The sequence below is a fragment of the Aotus nancymaae genome, unplaced genomic scaffold (genome assembly GCF_030222135.1).
Source record: "Aotus nancymaae isolate 86718 unplaced genomic scaffold, 86718_ANA_hifiasm-v0.15.2.pri h1tg000058l, whole genome shotgun sequence".
Lineage (NCBI taxonomy): Eukaryota > Metazoa > Chordata > Mammalia > Primates > Aotidae > Aotus > Aotus nancymaae.
This window is the reverse complement of record NW_026988472.1, coordinates 43,335,285-43,354,942: the sequence shown is the minus strand read 5'-3', so window position 1 is coordinate 43,354,942 and position 19,658 is coordinate 43,335,285. Positions and strand designations below refer to the sequence as shown.

Genomic DNA, 19,658 nt, shown 5'->3' with positions numbered 1-19,658 from the left:
GTATTTCTGATTTGGAAGATCATCTAGACCAGCATTTCTCACATTTTAATGTGTATGTCAATCATTTGATGATGTAGAAATGTAGATTCTGATTCAGAGCTCTGAAGTGGAGACCGAGACTACAAATGATAACACTTCTGGTTCATGGGTCACACCTGAGATAATGAGAATTGTATAGAATAATCTTCTCCACATTTCTTTGATCATGTATCACTAACAGTTTAAATAAATGTGAGTGTGCACTCAAAATATGTATATTAGTTACATTTTATACTCATGTGTTAGTAAAGTACAATTTCATTTTTATTAAAAAAATAAATAAATGTGAGCTCCAGCACATCACTATTTTGAGGACCTTGATCCTGATAAGCCATCAATTATGTGACCATTCAGTGCATGCCTTATTGCTCCAGTGCATGCTTGTATCAGTTATTCTATCTTTGCATAACTAATTGTTACAAAGTTCTTCCTTCTATTTTGTATCTGTGCTTTGTATTCAAAGGTTTATCTCTGCAGGCATATAAAACAAGCCCAATCCCTCTTTCCACTATTGCAATTCCTGTCACTGAAAATGGTCTGACTTCCTTAATATGTGACGAGCTTCCATAAAACAATAAAAATAATACCAGCAACCCAGCAGGAAAAAAAATAAGCCAAGAATATTAAATATATATGGTGAATGAATGTTTTAAAATGATAAGAAAATCAACCTCGCTCAAATAAGAGAAATATAAATTAAAACTATCATACAGCATTATTTTTCACTTGTCAAGATGGCAAAGGTAAGAAAAATCAAATAGGGAGGCCGAGGCGGGTGGATCACGAGGTAAAGAGATCGAGACCATCCTGGTCAACATGGTGAAACCCCGTCTCTACTAAAAATACAAAAAAAAATTAGCTGGGCATGGTGGCGCGTGCCTGTAATCCCAGCTACTCAGGAGGCTGAGGCAGGAGAATTGCCTGAACCCAGGAGGCGGAGGTTGCGGTGAGCCGAGATCACGCCATTGCACTCCAGCCTGGGTAACAACAGCGAGACTCCATCTCAAAAAAATAAAGAAAGAAAGAAAGAAAGAAAAATCAAATAAATACATTTATGTTGGTGATGTTGAGGGCAAACAGGAACCTTCAGTACACATCGCTGTGGTTATATCAGTTGGTACAACCATCATGGCAGATGCTTAATGAGGCCATTAAAATTCGTTTTTTAAACAATATTTTAAAATGCTTATGATATAATACTAAGTTAACAAAAAGATGCAAAACATAAATAGCATGGCACCAGAATAAAAGTACTGAATGAAAATATATTAAAATAAAAACAATAGCTATTTCTGGATGGTGCACTAATACCACAGGTGATCCTAAATTTGTTCTTTACCCTAGTCAGCATTTTCAAAATTTACAAGCCTGTATAATTTAGAAAATGCTCCAGGGAGGTGATGAGAGACGACAAGTGGGCCTGGCTTTAAATTTCAGGCTTTTAAAGCTCACATTAAGAGATAATGGCTTACCACTTGAGTCCCTGGCTTACCTACACTCCTGGGGAAAACTGATAGAGTTGATTCTCATCGTTTTTATAGAAAAATGTCATATATAGTTGCCACGATCACTGAAGTAGAGAATACTATACCATTGCTCCTAGGATAAATACAGGATTGTGTTCCTTCAAGCCTCTGGTCACAATATTTTGCTCAGTTGGTCAATACATGACTTTGTTTTATGTGTATTTCTCTTTAAAGATACCTTATTTAACATATATTGTTGATTAACTAACATTGTACTCTAGGCCAACGGCGCTACAACTCATACCTGAATCAAGTTTATCTAATACACATATTTTCTCTGTAAGCCATATCTCAGCTTTCTTACACTTAGGAACACTAGATAGCATTAGTGTATTGTGCGTGGGAGCCATTTAAACAGTGAAATTACTCATGTAAAGCACAAAAATGTGGAAAAAGGGACACTATATATACTGTGAAAAGGACATTTTCTTGTGAAACAAGAGAAAAAGGGCATCGCTTCATTCAACCTCAGCTGGGAATGTATGCATTGGGCAGCTCAAATTTTTTGCCACTCTACACATGTCCACAAATTACCACAAAAGCACCACAAGTATTGATTTGGGGGATTAAAAATAAATTTTACCAAGTAAATGAACTCAGAAATAATTACAGTTTCAGTTTTAAGGAAAATTCTTTTTTTTTTTTAGAAAGAAAAAAAAGAATGAAGAAGAGGAAGAAAAAGGAAGAGAAAGAGAGAGAGAGAGAATAGGAGTATTGCTTTCTTGCCCAGGCTAGAATGCAGTTTAGTAATGAGCATTGAAAACCACTTTTATACCAATAATTATACTTAATGATGTAGACAGAAAGGAATAAGGGAAGAAAATAACAAACAAGCAGCCAACCAATATTTCATTTAAACCTACAAAATGCTATGCGATTACTGAGGAGTGATTTACTTCCAATTATGTAGTCACTTTTGGAATAGGTGTGAGGTGGTAATGTATGTTTTGTGTATTTGAAGTGGAGAGTTCTATAAATGTTTATTAAGTTTACTTGTTCCGGGTCTGAGTTCAAGTTCTGAATATCCTTGTTAATTTTCTATCTCGTTGATCTATAGAATCGTTAGCTCTTCTTGTTGCATTGATCCTTTTGCCATTATGTAATGTCATTCCTCGCCTCTTTTGATCTTTGTTGCTTTAAAGTCTACTTTATCAGAGGCGAGAATTGCATCTCCTGCTTTTCGTTTATTAGTTTATTTTTACTCTCTGTTTGGATGGTAAATCTTCCTCCTTCTCTTTGTTTTGAGTCTTTGTGTATTGCTGCATGTGAGATGGGTCTGGATGCAGCACACCAATGGGTTTTGGCTTTTTATCCAATTAGAATATATATAAGTTTAATACTGCCATTTGATGCTAGCTGGCTGTTTTGCCCATTAGTTGGTGTACATTTTTCATTGTGTTAATGCTCTTTGCTTTTTGATATATTTTTAGAAAGGCTGATACTGGTTGTTCCTTTATATGTATAGTGCTTCTTTCAGAAGCTCTTGTAAAGCAGGCCTGGTGGTGGTGAAGTCTCTAAGTACTTGTTTGTTCACAAAAGATTTAATTTTTCCTTCGCACATAAAGCTTAGTTTGGCGGGATATGAAATTCTGGGTTGAAAGTTCTTTTCTTTAAGGATATTAAATATTGGTCCCCACTCTTTTCTGGCTTGCAGGGTTTCTGCTGAGAGATCTGCTGTAAGTCTGATAGGTTTCCCTTTATGGGTAACCTGACCTTTCTCTCTGGCTGCCCTTAGTATTTTCTCCTTCATTTCAACCCTAATAAATCTGGCGATTATGTGCCTTGGGGTTGGTCTTCTTGAAGAATATCTTTGTGGTGTTCTCTGTATTACCTGGAGTTGAATATTACCCTGCCTTGCTAGGTTGGGAAAGTTTTCCTGAATGATATCCTGAAGAGTATTTTCCAACTTGGATTCATTCTCTTCGTCACATTCAGGTACACCTATCAAACGTAAATTAGCTCTTTTCACATAGTCCCATATTTCCTGGAGACTTTGCTCATTCCTTTTTATCCTTTTTTCTCCAATCTTGTCTTCTCGTTTCATTTCACTGAGCTGGTTCTCGACTTCTGATATCCTTTCCTCTGCTTGATCAATTCGACTGTTTAAACTTGTGCATGCTTTGCGAAGTTCTTGTGTTGTGTTTTTCAGCTCCATCAATTCACTTATATTCCTCTCTAAATTGTCCATTCTCGTTAGCATTTCGTCAAACCTTTTTTCAAGGTTCTTAGTTTCTTTGCATTGGGTTAGAACAAGTTCTTTTAATTCACGGAAGTTTCTTATCACCCACATTTTGAAACCTGCTTCTGTTATTGGAACACACTCGTAATCTATTAAGCCTTGCTCCGTTACTGATGAGGAATTGCGATCCCCTGTAGAGGGAGAGGCATTCTGATTTTGAGTATTCTCTGCCTTTTTAGGCTGGTTTCTTCACTTCATTATATATTTATCCGTCTGTCGTCTTTGTAATTACCGACTTTCTAACTGGGTCTCTGAGCGGACGTCCAACTTTTGATTCCCAGCACCGAAATCTGAGCAATCCACTGCGCCGGCCAAAACAGCAGTGTTAAGATTGATGGTGCTTTTCTGCCCGGGAATCTCCGGACTCTGCACCTAGAACTGCACGCTAAGGAACCAGCAAAACTGCCACGCCGGCCACAAGAGTCGCTCTGGCAACCCGTGGGGCTCCTCCACTGGGAATCTCCTGGTCCGTGAGCAACAAATATTTGTCTGAAAGTGTGGCGTCCTCTCGTTCTCTGCGCTTTCACTGGGAGCTACGTGCCCGAGCTGCTAGTGATCAGCCATCTTGGATCTCTCTCTCGGAAAATTCTTAATCAAAAGAGCCAAACATCAATATTCTACAGCTACACTCCTTCAGGGAGTTGCTTAAAATTGAGTACCTTATAATTTATAAAACATTCCCCCCACCCCCACACAGAAAGCATTTTCCGTAATGGAAATGAAAGTAATATTTTTAATCATTCATTTTATTTAATATATTCATTGTCTTCAACAAATACCATTTCTGTTATTATCCAATTAAATTCAAGCAGTAGTTACTGAGTAGCTCCACATAGAGAACACAGAGAATGATCTCAGCTGAAGCAATTTATGGTCCTCTTGGGTATGTGAGGGGAGATTGAGGAAATCCTCAATTCTAATGCAAGACAGATAGAATACAATCAAGGTCATTAAAAAGGCATCATGTGCATGAGACTGGTAAAATATAATATGATGAGGACAAAATGAGGGAGAAAGTGCATCCTTTTGGGATTCTTTGTAAAACTTGATGGAGATGGTGATATCTGAAACGACCTTGAAGGATTAGTAAGGTGGTAAGTGGAGCTATGGGAATGGAGTGGACAAGAAGCAGCTCAAGCAAGAGCACAGAGTGGAGACGTCTTCCAGGAACAGGGTCAGAATCCAGCATGAGTGTAGGGTAGGTGAAAGGAATGGCTTCCGTTATTGCTGCAAAGCAAGCCATAGTGCCTTCAATGTGTTAGCAGAGAAGGGAACTGGAAGGTGAATAGCTAAATGAGGAAGGGAAAAGAGTCCAACTACCCTGATCCTACTTCCAGAAACTTCTTGGTTCATTCTCCTTTTACATTGTGGTGGTGCCTCTTTCCCATACATCTTTAACCTCCTTAATTAGACTGCATAGGAGGCAAGCAGGGATCATGCCTCACCCTTTTTAGCTCCCTCCCTCTGCCTTCTGCCCACACTTCCCAATACACAACACACCCTAACATACAAAAGATCACCCTACACCAACGCCTGCATGTCACCAGCCTTCAATAAATATTTACTCATTCACTAATTGGCTTTACAAACAAACACACTAAGCTTTTAACAAGCCCTGGTCTTTTCCCTACGAATACAGGTTGTTCTCATGAGTAGATGGCTAAACTTTGTAACTAGGAAGTAAGTATCCCTGAACTTCCACAGAATATATGTGTGTGGACAATAAGAATCTTTGAAATTTCCCTGTTGACTGTAGCCAGAGAAAGAAAAAAAAAAAAGAGTCTTTGAAAGTGCCACAATATTATCTGTATCTACCTAAAACTGAATATTAAGTGTTCAGTAGAATCTCTAACTCTTGCAATTAAACTAGTAAATGTATATGTACGTCCTTAAAATCCTAATTTTTAGGCTGTTAAATTCAGGCCCCTTGATTCTATAATTCCTTAGAAGTTAGTATAAATATTCATATAGTTCTTGGATTGTATCTTGGAGTTTATAATATTACAGGAGGTTACACACATCCAAACATTCTTGTGTAGGAACAGGTTATTCTTTTCCTTTTTTTTTTTTTTTTTTATGAGAGAGGGTCTCACTCTGTTGCCCAGACTGCAGGGTAGTGGCATGATTAGAAACAGGTTTTCTACATAAAAGTATGTTAATCACAAATATTATATTCCCAATAAATTATTTTCATTATAAAAATATTTTAATAAGCCAATTTATTAACTGCTCAAATAGGAATGTTTTTGGTGGCATAATTTCAAAGAATACTAAAAATGGTAAATATTTACATTTGAGTATATCTAATGTAAAATAGCCTGTAACTTACAAATGAATATTAGCCTATTACTTATTGCTTTTAAAATCGAATTTTCTATTAGAAGAAAGAGGTATATTTCAAAATACACACTTCTGCAGTCAAATTATTGTACTTACTGTTTCAAAACCTCGATGTGGATGATCAGGAAATCCTCCTGGTCTACCTCCTTTAAATTCATCAAACAGTAAAAACGGATCCAGATTTTTTAACTGAAATAAAAATAAAATTTGCAGATTAGGTATGTCTTTTAAGCCGTAAGCATAGCCAACGAGCACCTTTTTATGACAAAAATTGCTTTCAGGAAGAACTCCGTATACACACTGATATATTTTGGTTCCATGTCCCAAAATCTCATCTTTAGCTCCCATAATTCCCATGTGTTGTGGGAGCAACGTGGTGGAAGATGATTGAATCGTGGGAGTGGGTCTTTCCCATGCTGTTCTTGTGATAGCGAATGGGTCTCACAAGATCTGAGGGTTTTATTTTGTTGTTGTTGTTTTGTTTTGTTTTTGAGACGGAGTCTTGCTCTATCACCAGGCTGGAGTGCAGTGGCGCAATCTTGGCTCACTGCAACCTCTGCTTCCTGGGTTCAAGCAATTCTTCTGCCTCAGCCTCCTGAGTAGCTGGGACCACAGGCGCATGCCACCATGTCCGGCTAATTTTTGTATTTTTAGTAGAGATGGTGTTTCACCATGTTGGCCAGGATGGTCTCAATCTCTTGACCTCGTGATCCGCCCACCTCGGCCTCCGAAGATCTGTTGGGTTATAAAAATGGGAGTTTCTCGGCACAAGTTCTCTTTTTTTGCCTGCTGCCATCCATGTAAGAAGTTACTTACTCCTCCTTGCCTTCCACCATGAATGTGAGGCCTCCCCAGCCACATGGAGCTGTAAATCCAGTTAAACCCCTTTCTTTCGTAAATTGCCCAGTTTTTATCAGCAGCATGAAAACAGACTAATACACACATACACAGAAGGATTCATGGATTATGTTATAGAGTTGACATTTTATGAGAAGCACAAAGAGTGAACAAACATTTTATGATCATCCAAAATATAAATAATCAAGTACAAAAAGATGTATCCTGTATCCTAAACAGATTCACAATCTTACAGGGGAACAGACTAGAAAATCAATTATTGCAACAAGATGATAAATGCTTTGGAGGAAGACAATTTTACACATATGAGAGTGGGATGGGATCAGAGAAGTTCAGGAAAATCAGAAAAATGGCACTTAATCTCTGTCTTGAAGTATATAGTTGAGTTAAGTAGATGGGAGAAAAGGAGAAAGAAGGATATTCCAGGTAGAAGAGCAGAAAAACAGCTTGGCATGCTTGAAGAACTGAAGGGAAACTACTGTGTTGGAGCAAAAGATGCATATGGAATTACGAGACACATGGGCAGATGATGGATGACAAATCTTAAAGGAGTTTGGGTTTTATCCTGAAGGTGATGGGCGTTTTCATCAGAGTTTGATATGATCAGATTTAGAAGGATCGCTCTGTGGAAGATGGTTTGGTTAAGGAAGACAGCAGACAAAGAATATCTAGGTTATCTCAAATAGTCTGAACAAAGGCAAAGGCCAGAACCAAGGCAATGGTGGTAGTGATGGAGAGTGGTTAAATGACTGGGTAGATATTTATGAGACAAAAAGGAAGAGCATTAACTGACTTTCATATTTTTAACTATGATGTCTGGGAAGATGGTTGGGCCATTCAGCACTCAAAGAACGTAATAGAAGAAGCTGCCTTGAAGTAGCTATGATGACTTCATTTTAGGTCACACTGAATTTGAGATATCCATATAAATGTTATCTGTATAAATAGAACGATTAAAATTGAGTGCACATTATATTATGCAAAGGCTAGCAGGCAACTAAAGATCAATCTCAAGCTCAAATGAGAGGTAGAAACAGATCTGGCTATCATCAACATATGTTTATGATTGTCTTGCTTATTCTTGACCATGTTATTTTATATAAATTTTAGAAAATTTGTCAAATCCTATGAAGAAAAATTTTGAACATTTGATTGGAATTAGCTTTAATCTATGGATCAATTTGTGAAGAACCGACATTTGTATAATATTGAGTTTTCCTCAATGTTTCCTCAATATAACCATGGTTATCCCCATTTATTTAGGTCTTTAAACATATTTCAATAAGGATTTATAATTTTCTCCAAAAAGAGTTTACATATATTTAAAAATTATTTTTCTAGCTAACTTATATTCTTAATGGAATTCTGCAAATAGCATTTATATATTATATTTTGAACAGTTTTCCGTTGGAAATTAGAAACATGTTAGGCGATTTCTGAACACAGCTAAGCTCTTAATTAATTTGAATGATTCATCTGTAGCTTCTTTTGGGTTTTCTTTGTAGATGTTCAAATCATCAGTGTATTTATCAATAAACTTTTGCTTAATAGTTCACAAAAGAATGTTTTTGTCTTGCATTGGATTAAAGCCATGGCAGACTGCAGTTTCTCTGGGTTTTTATAGGCCTGGCTGGCTTTGACATCTTCTCACTCTGGGACTCAAGCTGAAACAGTGGCCACTATGGAGGGCATTATGTTCCCATAGCCAAGGGCAGGAGCAAAAAGCAAGTCAAGTCAACCATTCACAATCACATTAACACATCCCATTGGTCAAAGCATGTGACATGGCCAAGCCCGAAGTCAAAGAGGAGGGCACTTAATCCCTCCCTATGTGTCTCATGGGTAATGTACCTAAAAATGGATGGGAGTGTAAAATCCTATTATAGAGAAGGAGTAAATATTTGGTAGTAATATTTCAACCAACATCCATTAGCAAATAACAAGGGATTTTTTTTCATTTTCAATCCTTATATTTTCTATTTCTTTTTCTTGCATTTTTACAAGTAGCATCTCTACAACAGTCTTGAGTAGAAATGATGGTGGTAGACATCCTTGTCTTGTCCCTGATTTTACATAGATTGCTTTATAAAGTTTCATTGGTAATATGCTTGTTTAATGCAGGTGTTTTGTAGATTCCCTTCATAAGGTTAAAGAGTTTCCCTTCTACTTCTAGTTTACAAAGCTGTTGTTTTTTAAACATGAATGGATGTTGAATTCTGTTGAATGTTTTTTTCCACAGTATTGAGATACTTATATGATTTTTTTCTCCTTTAATCTCTTAACATTAATAAAATACACAAATAGATTTTCTAACATTAAACCAAATTTGCTCTCTTCAGATAATCCAAACTTGGTCATGATATATTATCTTTTAATACATTGCTGTATTTGGTTAGTTAATTTTCTATGATTCTTGCAAACATTTTCATTAATGTGATGTAATTATTCTTGCACTTGCTGTCCTTGTGTGGTCCTGATAGCAAGGTAACGTCAGCTTCATGAAGTAATTTCAGGAGCACTTCCTTGGATCTTATTTGTGCATTATTAGAATTACTTACACCTTAAATATTTTGTAAAATTTGTCTGTGAAATCTTCTGGTCCTGCTGTCTTTGTTATAAACTCTTAAAATATTTATTCAATTACCCTTATGGCTATGAAACTATTCAGACTTTCCATTTTTTCTTTCTTTCTTATTGTTTTTGTGCTCTAAGAGTTTCACCAACCTCTTGGCAGCTCAGCTAATTGATTTTTAAGTAATTTATTTCAGGGTGTCTACTCTGTCTTATCACTAGAAATAAAAGTATGAAACTGTCTCAGTCTCCAATTTTATCTTTCTTGTTTTAACTTTCTATGAAAAAATATGCACACACATATACATAACATATATATTATACACAAATACATATATATACAGTCAACAAGCTACTGCAATTTTTTTAACCTAACCAAGTTTCAATTTCTTCATTTGAAAATGTGGACTGCAACCCATATAAAGCTGGGGTACTTTGTAGTTTATCTCAACCTGGTGTTTCATCCAGTCCAATATTTAAATGTAATTGAAAATAAATTCAAATTGTTGATTGAATCCTCTCAAAAACACCAAAAGAGGCTTCAATTTAAAGATATGTTTAAAATCCCTCTTACTCCTCTCCATGTATATATCTGTCTCCCATGATTCCATTTTCTCTCACTCTAACTGTTCAAATCACTTCAAATCATCTGAAGACATCTCTTTTCTTTTTTCCTCCTCCCCTCTCACCTTCTGTATTTACTCTTATCTCTTTCACCAGTAACTCTCTGCCCTTTCCAGTGAAAATCAACCAAGCAAATTTGTTTCCTTTCAGTCTTGTCATTTATTAATGCACATCAGCTTATTAAAAGTCCAGGAAGAGAACTGGGATTGGTAGGAGGAGAGGTTGAGAATTCTCACACCTTATTATACATTGCTTTCTCCTCACATGATAATATACACCTTTCAAGAAGATTAAAAGGATTGAAAACAATGAATGTAGCACACCTGGTCCAGTGCCTGAATCACTGTAGGTTCTACATAGATGGGTGGTATCCATTATACTGCACCAGTCCTATAAATATCAGAGCCATCACTCCCCCAGGTACAAAACAAAGTGTTTGGAGCTCTAAGACAACTTTTAAATTCTATGTTGTTGTGGTTCTATTAAAATATGGGTAAAGATAAGATAAAGGAATACTGCTTCTTGGTACCAAAGAGTTTTATATGAGCAAATATGCCCTGCTGTCAAATAAACTGTGAAAAAAAAAGGTTCTCTCTTTTTAGTTCTACCCTTATTACCATCCACCACCCACAGAACAGTAGTTATTCATTGGTATCAAGAACTTGAAGCACTGCTGTAATGAATACCTAAAACTGGAAGTAGCCTTGGAACTGCTTACACTTAAACAGTAGAGGCTGGAAGTCTTGAATTCATGCTAGCAAAAGCCTACATTGCTGTGAATGAACCATTAAGAGTAACTCTGGTGAGTGCCCAGAAAGAAAACAGGAGAGTTGTAGAAAGAGTCTCAATCTTCTTTCTTTTCTTTTTTGTTTTTGTTTTGAGACAGGGTCTCATTCTATTACCCAGGCTGGAGTGCAGTGGCATGATCTTGATTCACTGCAACCTCTGCCTCCTGGGCTCAAGCAATCCACCCTCCTCAGCACCCCAAGTACCTGGGACTACAGGTGCCAGCCACCATGCCTGGCTAATTTTTGCATTTTTTGTAGAGACGAGTTTTCACCATGTTGCCCAGGCCAGTCTTGAACTCCTGAGCTCAAGTGATTCAGCCACCTTGGCCTCCCAAAGTGCTAGGATTATAGGCGTGAGCCACCGTGCCTGGCCTCAATCTTCTTAAAGAATACCTAAGTAATCCTGAACAGAACGTTGGTAGAAATATGGACAGCAAAGGCCATTCTGATGAGATCTCAGACATAAATGAGCAACATGCCATTGAAAACTGAAGGAAAGATTACCCTTGTTATACAGGGGCAAATAACTTGACTGAACTGTGTTCATATCCTAGTGTTTTGTCGAAGGTAGAACCTGTAAGCAATGAAATTGGATGTTTAGCTGATGCTATTTGTATACAAAATGTTGAGGGACCTGGTTTCTCTTGATGGCACATAGTAAAATGCAAGAGAGAAATAAAGAGAGAACTGTTAATCAAAAGAGAAGCAGAACTTAAAGATTTGGAAAATCTTCAGCCTATCCATATTATAAAGAATGAGAAACACGTTCAGGAGAAAACACCGAGGGTGTGGCCAAATGACCATTTCATAAGGAGCTTAGTCAGACATCAAAACAGAAACCAAGACCTATTGTTCAAGACAACGGAAGAATAAGCCCAATTTCAGTGCCAATTTTCTGTCTTAGTCTGGTTGAGTTGCTATAACATAATACCATAAACTGGCTGGATTATAAACAACAGAAATTTATTTCCCACAGTTCTGGAGGCTAAGAAGTCCAAGATTAAGGCACCAACAAATTTGGTGTCTGGTGAGGGGTCAACTTTCTGGTTCAGACACGGTGCTTCCTAGCTGTGTCCCCACATGGTAGAAGGAACCAGCCAACTCTCCGGGGTCTCATTTATAAGGGCATTAATCCCATTCCTGAGGGTTTTGCCCTCATGACCTAACACCTCCCAAAGGCCTCCTCTCCTAATACCATTACATTGGGTGTTAGGTTTCAAGATAAGAATTTGGAGTAGGGAAGACACACAGATTCAGACCAAATCAGTACTATTTGTCATATTTATTGCCCATTTAATCCTTCTAGTCACCAATCCATGAAATATGAACACACATAGGAAGAAAGCCAGCACAAGAAAGAGACTGAAAAAGCTAGGGGGCTGATTGAGTTAAGAATCAGAGGGATGAACTGATTATCTTGCCAGAAAATTGGAGACAGGTGTAAGACACACTTCCCCTCCAAAAAGTAAGAATATCTTGCATTCGACTCCTGTACTAAATTGTTATTTTCAGTACTGGGTATTAGTCCTTGTCAAACTTCCTAATATTCTCTAAACATTTAGCATGGATTCAATAGCATGTAAAATGAACATGTGTTATCTGTAGACAACATCTAATTTATAGAACTCTGATTTTCTAAAATGTTTTCACTAATTCCCTAATTCATTCACATCTTTCTCTCTCTACATATCAAATTGACAATCTTTTAACGCTTTTAAACCACATGAGAATTTCTTTTCGTTCAAATAGTTCTAAATCCTTTAGGTGCTGAATTCAAGTGGCAGCTTACAAACTACTTCTTTTAATCTCTTAAGGCCAATCAGGCTGAGCACAGTGACTCATGCCTATAACCCTAGCACTTTGGGAGGCCGAGGTAGACGGATCACTTAAAGCCATGAATTTGAGACCAGCCTGGCCAACATGGCAAAACCCCATCTCTACTAAAAATACAAAAATTAGCCAGGCGTGGTGGCTGAGGCATGAGAATCACTTGAACCAAGGAGGCAGAGGTTGCAGCGAGCCAAGGGAGACAGAGTGAGACTGTCTCAAAAGAAAAAAAATAAAAATAAAAACCAATCAAAACTTGTGGCCACCACCCCTCAGGCCTATGGTACTCCCATAATAAAGCCTGGCATTTTATTTGCATCAGGAAGCACTGGAAGAATGATAGTTCCTTGGGAATGTGGCCAATGCTATGCCTTTTTATGACGCTCCACTGAACTTACAATAATTTTGTGTACATAGAAGGTACTCCACAATGTACTAAGTGGTACTTGTGTTAGGTCCGTGGCCTCTCCTGTAGCTAGTTGTTGTCATATGATTGAATCTAACTACAATGTAGAAGTTGCAGGACGGAACTTTTAGGAAAATTCCTTATAAGAGGAGGATGGACAGCAGATATGTATCCTTTTGCCCTTCCCTTCTTCCTCTTTTCTGTGCCAGAGGGTAAATGGTTGCCATTCCCCTAACAGCTGTCTTGGACTATAAGGCGATGCACCAAGAATTTACTAAGAATTATGACCTAAGATAGAATGAACACAGGTCCCTGATAAGTGTGGAAGGCCACCCTGGAGTGCCTATTTTGGGACTTTACAAAAGAGAAACAAACCCTTACTTATCTACATCATTGGTTTTGGAGTATGCTTTCTGTTACACACAGTTAAACCGAATCCTAACTGATATAAGGACAATAATGCCTGTGGTAGCAGTCAGGTGATTGTAGGCCAGCCTACATCAAAACAATACGGCAGCAGCTGAAGGAACAGGCCCTTCAAGACAGACTCCAACAGCTCAGACTACCTTCTGGATTTACTCGGCCTCTAGACTGGAACCTGGGGATAACAATGAGAAGGCAGAAGAAAACTGCAGCACATATCCTAGACTGAGGTCTAGATACAGCCTCGAATGGACTTGAGCTGTGACTCTATGACCCTCTTCCTTGACTCAATGTCTAGAAACCTTGATAATGGAAAGCACCATCTACAGAGGCTGAATCAGTGAAGATCAAGATTAGTCAAGGCTATTTGATGATATGAAGGGCTTTTAAAATTTTTTGTAAGGGTGATAATAGGATTGTAGTGGTTTTTTTTTTTTTTTAAGTTATCTTTTAGAGATACAAACGGAAATATTTATAAATGAAATAAAATAATAGCTGGAATTCTCCTCAAAATACTTTGAGAGGAGAAATGGATGATAATATAAATGAAATAAGATTCCCATGAGTTGATCATTGTGGATGCAAGAAACATGGAGATTCATCATATTATTTCTCTACCTTTCTATGATGATTGAAATTCTTCATTAAAAAGATAAAAATAAGAGTGATCCACAGAGAATCACATTCCACCAAGTAGCGCCTGGTAGAAGCAGGAGTGGGCATAGACGCAAGTGCAGATGAGTAGTGGATTTCCCTCCTGCTGGGAGCTCAGAAGAACCACTCCCTAACACTATGCTACTCAGCCATTCAAATTTCAGTCTGGCTAGCCTGGCCTATGTATAACTGTAATGAAGACTGTGAGCCTGCCCCACTCCATCTCTTATAAGAGGAAGATGGACAGCAGATGTGTATCCTCTTGCCCTTCTCCTCTTCTTCTTTTCTGTGCCAGAGGGTAAACGGTTGCCATTCATTCTCAGATGCTTTCATTCTCTGCTTATAGGAGGGCTAGGGAATCTACCTTTCTGGCAAATTGGTAGTCTGTAGAGTGCAAAAAAATATGGCAACAATGTAAATGGTCTAAATGGTCAAAAATAGATTTATGAGTAAGAGAATAATGCTATGCTTATACATGGGATATGGCATAACTATTAAAATGATGTTTATGAAGAATTTATAATAACCTGGGAAGTCCTTATGCTACCATTGTTAAATGAAAAAAACATTGGGACACAAGATTATTCTATATAATCCCATGATGAAAAATGTACAATTATGGAAACAAAAGAAAAGACCCTTTGTCTCAATAGTAATTAAGCCAGGTTGATTGGATTAGGAATGATTCCTATCCATTTATTTTTCCTTAGAGTAAAGTCATACCTGGGATACAGGAGACCTAAATCAGTAAAATATGGGGATCTTTAAAGCTTAAGTTATCAGCCATGGACTCTTACCTGGCACCACTGATAGAACTCAGAGGGGTTGTAAACTTGGACTGTTAAAAAAATTACATCTTTATTGTCACTAACCTCTACTATTTTTTTTCTGGTTTTTTTTTATTGTGATAAAATATACACAACATAAAATTTAGCATTTTAACCCTTTCACATGAACAGTTTTGTTGCATTAAATATATTTACATTGTGCAACTATCACTGCCATCTCCAGACTGAAATTTAACTTATTCTTCAATTATGAATGTAGTCAATGCACCACAGTAAATTACCAGCACCTGTGACTTTGTCACCAATTGAAATCAAAGTTATTTTCATATCACATTCAGTTGTGAGTAGATATATTGAAATATTGTTCATGTTCCTCACAGCTTTGAAATTCAGGAGTTACTAGAACTGCCTCCAAATCGTGTTATTTAATATAAAATTACCAGATTATGAAAGTGTTTTTAAAACTGTTCTTAACCATGTTTCAGTATAAAAGTTTTCTTTGGTAATCCTATATATTTTATTTTAGTAATCCTACGTATTTTATGTTATATATTTTAAAACGTAGCTTTAGAAGAAATTGATAGGTTTCATCAAACTACCAAAGGGATTTACAGGACAAAAACAATAAAGAAATTCTCAGCAGATGTATTCCTGACAGATGGGCTAATTAAAGTGTTAGCTATCCTCAATATACAATAATGGCTTACTAACAGGTGTGTTTGGGGCCCCAACACTCTTTCCAATTGTTCTGTTGGTGATGTAGCCTAGTAGAATATGATACCACCTCCATCTGCATCTTCCAAACACTCCCTGTACATTTAGCCATTAGAATAATCTTGTTTACAGGTATCCTTCAGAAAACACTGTTTGATTGACCTCAAAAGACATTCAGGTGTAAACAGGAAGCTAATTGGAAAGAGAAATGGCCTGATGGGGCTGATGGAGAGTTGTGTTGACAGTTTTTCCTCTGCCTCAATAGCCAATCAATCAACATTATGCTAGGTGAAATAAGCCAAGCACAGAAAGACAATTACTGCATGATCTCACTCATATTCGAAATCTGAAAAAAATCCAACTCACAGAAGCATAGAGAATGGTGGTTACCCCAGCTAGGGGTTGGGAGGATATGGAAGGAGAGATGTTGGTCAAAGGACACAAAATTTTAAGACATAAATAATTTTTAAAAAATTGAACCCATCAACAATGTAGGTCAGCACTCACTGAGGAAGGCCAGGAGTTTTTAAAAACCCTATAAATATCTTTCAAAGATTAAAAAGTTGAGAAAGTAACCCTTTTAAACCTTAGGTTGAGCAACAAAGTAGTATGAAAATTATTAGAGTTTAAGAAGAGGGATGAACCAGCCCCACTTTTCAAAATGGAATCCATCTCTGTAACATATTTCTTCTATTAAAAAATGTTTTGGGGATCTGATGTGCTGCTAGGGGCTGTATTCCCTGGGCTATGACCACTATCTGATGCCTTTCTGTGCATATAAGACTTATTTCCCCCACAAATCCCAAATTTCCCATATTCAAATGAAAACATTCTCTAAAGTTGAAAGACATCTACCTAATCTATAATCACGTTCTCTGAGAGCTAGACCCATCTATACCTGTCCCTCACCAGAGGTCTACAGAGTTGGGTCCCAGCAGTCTCTCTATGAATCCAAATCCTTGGCAATGGCAGATTGGCCAGGAGTGAAGACCTGACCTATGCTGAACCAATCAGATTCTCTCTCCCAGGAATTTGGAATTAAGAAACAGTTACTTCCTGGTGCTTTGAAGTGTGGGCAAATAAACTTAGACGCTGTAGGGTGGGCATGTTTGGTGATATGCATACTGAAGCAGATAGCAGGTCAACCCAGGGTGGCACGCCAGTGTGCAGGGAGAGTCAGAGACACTTTCTGAAGCTCATCTGCACCTTCTGCCCATCACCTCTGTATTCACGTTACAGAAACCCCCTTCGGGCTGGGGCTGGTTTGCATAGGGCCCCCGACTGCAAACTTTGAAGTTTGCACTTACGCACCCCACAGTGCAGTTCATGATTGTCTTGGCCCCCTCTTACCGAATCACCATCAACATCCCACCAGTCCCTTCTGCAAAGAAAACAGAGTGGCCACCCAACTAGCATACCTCCGGTCGGCCAATGCTTCTGCGGACCCTCGCTCCAACCCCTTCCGACTGCTCCCGGCTGAGCACTGAGAGAGTGACTTTCTTGGAAGAACCCATATCAGAGTCTAAGAAGAGAGTGTTCTGATGCTGAGCTGTAGAGGATGGAGGGCTAAAAAGGAAGGACAACAAAAAAAGTCATAAAGGAGAGGATATCCCAGGGCTACAAAATAAATGCTATTAAGATTAGATGCACAAAATAGTAGCAGCTACAATTTTTTGATGTCTTACTATGTGCAGGGCCTGGGTTAGGTGATTGAAAACAACCATGATGAGTGAACACGTATGCATACCTACTAGGTGCCCAGTACCCCGTCAATTATTTACAATTATCTCATGTAATCCTATAGTCATCTTGTGCAAAGGTTAGCAATACAGTCATGTGCCTGCTGCATAATGACATTTAACTCAACATTACACAGTCAACAATATATGGACTGTATGTATGACAGTAGTCCCATGAGACTATAATGCCACATTTTTACTGTATCTTTTCTATGTTTAGCTATGTTTAGATCCACAAATACTCACCATTGTGTTGCAAGTGCCTAAGTGTTCAGTACAGGAACATGTTGTATGCGTTTGTAGCCTAGGAGCAATAGGCTATACCATATAACCTAGTACACACCTAGGTTATACCAGCTAGATTTGTGTAAGTGAACTCTAAGATGTTTGCACGATGTTCAGAACTTATCTCCATTGTTAAGTGAAGTATGACTTTAGCAGCTCTGTTGCGCACTTAACTAAAAACCTCCAATGAACACTTTATCTTTTTTACTTCACTGAATTATGTCGATCTCCCCATTCCCTCCCCAGTGCCACTCATCTGTCAGCCTCACTGGTAGCACCCATGAGGTAGCTGCTACCAACAAGGCTGAAGATGGGAGGTTTGTGTGGTGCCTTAGGGAACAAGGAGAAAAACCAAGAGGTCCCTGACTCTTACCAGAACATGCTGAAGATCTTTGCATTAAAAGGGATCTTTGAGGGTCACTGAATTCAAAGACCCATCTATTTCTGAAAATTCAGGGCCAACATTTTGGGCAAGAAATCTTTCCACTTACTCGTGAAGTCTTCTAGAGCATAGGCCGGTCATGGGCCAGCTGCTCTTGGCAATGTATCCTGTATTTCAGGACTTAGCTATAGCCAGAGTTTATTATTCGAAAGTGTTTTCCTCTTTGGGAAGTCTAAGTTCTAACTAACAGACGATCCTAGAAGGAATATGATCTATCTCTTTTCCCCTTCAAGTGTTTTCAAACAGTGCCCCCAATCCCTTAAATCTTTTCTTCAGGTGAAATACACTCAATCCCTTCAAAGATTCCTACTGAAACCAAGAGAGGTGGTTTGGCAAAAAGCAGACTCTGGAACCAGACAGCCTAGGTTTGCATCTCAGCTTCAGCACATATCAGCTGTGTGACCTGAGGTTCTCTGTGGCTCAGTTTTCTTATCTGTAAAATGGAACGATAAGACTGCCTACCTCAAAGGGGTGCAGTTAGTGCTATGAGACTGTAAGCTGCTGTTATTCAGAAAGGCTCTACTCCACAATACCCTCCGCTCAGTCAAGGCCTACCCTAAAATGTATCCTCCCTGAATAGTAATCAATAAATATTTATTGGGTGATGGAAATGTAGGGTGCAGAAATGAGCTTTATACTCAAAGCAGTACAGGGCGGTCATCATCTACATCAAAGCAACCAGAGAGTATGTTTATCACCATCCAGATTATGTCTGGGTCCTTCCAGACTCCTGCAATTAAATTGTATGCATGTAAACAACTGATGAGGTGCTTAGATCTCAGTGCTTTGCAGAAAGAAAAGCCGTCTACCACTTTCATCAAATTTCGTAGTACAATTTAAGTATCTCTTGTTATCTCCCCCAGGGGTCTAAAAAGGGTTGCAGAAGGCAGGATTTTGCAAACTGATTGCCAACATTCCCCCAGCTAGTGGACCCCTGCGGAAGCCCCAGGTACTCACGCAGCAGTAGCGGCACCTGGAGCCTTAGCGGCGGCTGGGACGCGGAGTCTCAGGGAGCGACTGCCGGGAGGGCAGGTTAAGAGACTGCAGGTCCAGTCGCCTCACCGTGACTCAGCGCTTCGCGGCCGGCGGCCTAGAGGAGGCTGGAGGCGGGAGTCTCTGGGTCTCGGGGGGCCCCGGGCTGGGGCTCCGCCCTAGGGAGTGTCATTACACTCCCGCTCCTCCCTACGCCCCTCCCAGGCCAGCTCGGCTGCCCTTTGGCTTCCCTGCCTCTCCTGCCGGGAAGAGATGCTCACTCGAGTAATTTAGGGGGCACTTGCTGTGCTCCAGGAGGGATGTGTGGCCCGGGCAGGTGCTCTGATCCGTGCTTCGATCGGCCTTCTGGGAAACCTGTTTTTAACTGGAGTGTCCTTGTCACTCAGTCCGCGGAGCTTGACG

General features: G+C 38.7%; 1 protein-coding gene across 1 annotated transcript in view; it reads right to left on the bottom strand.

Annotated features, from left to right (window-relative positions):
* Positions 1 to 19,362, bottom strand: part of PIR (pirin) — a 110,265-nt gene extending 90,903 nt beyond the window's left edge. Inside the window, exons 1-3 of the mRNA XM_012434732.2 lie at positions 19,221 to 19,362; positions 17,216 to 17,363; positions 6,241 to 6,333 (exon numbers count right to left, since the gene is read on the bottom strand). Coding sequence (XP_012290155.2) covers positions 6,241 to 6,333; positions 17,216 to 17,311 — 189 coding nt within the window. The 5' untranslated portion in view covers positions 17,312 to 17,363; positions 19,221 to 19,362. The remainder of the gene's footprint in view (positions 1 to 6,240; positions 6,334 to 17,215; positions 17,364 to 19,220) is intronic.
* Between the last annotated feature and the right edge of the window lie 296 nt (positions 19,363 to 19,658).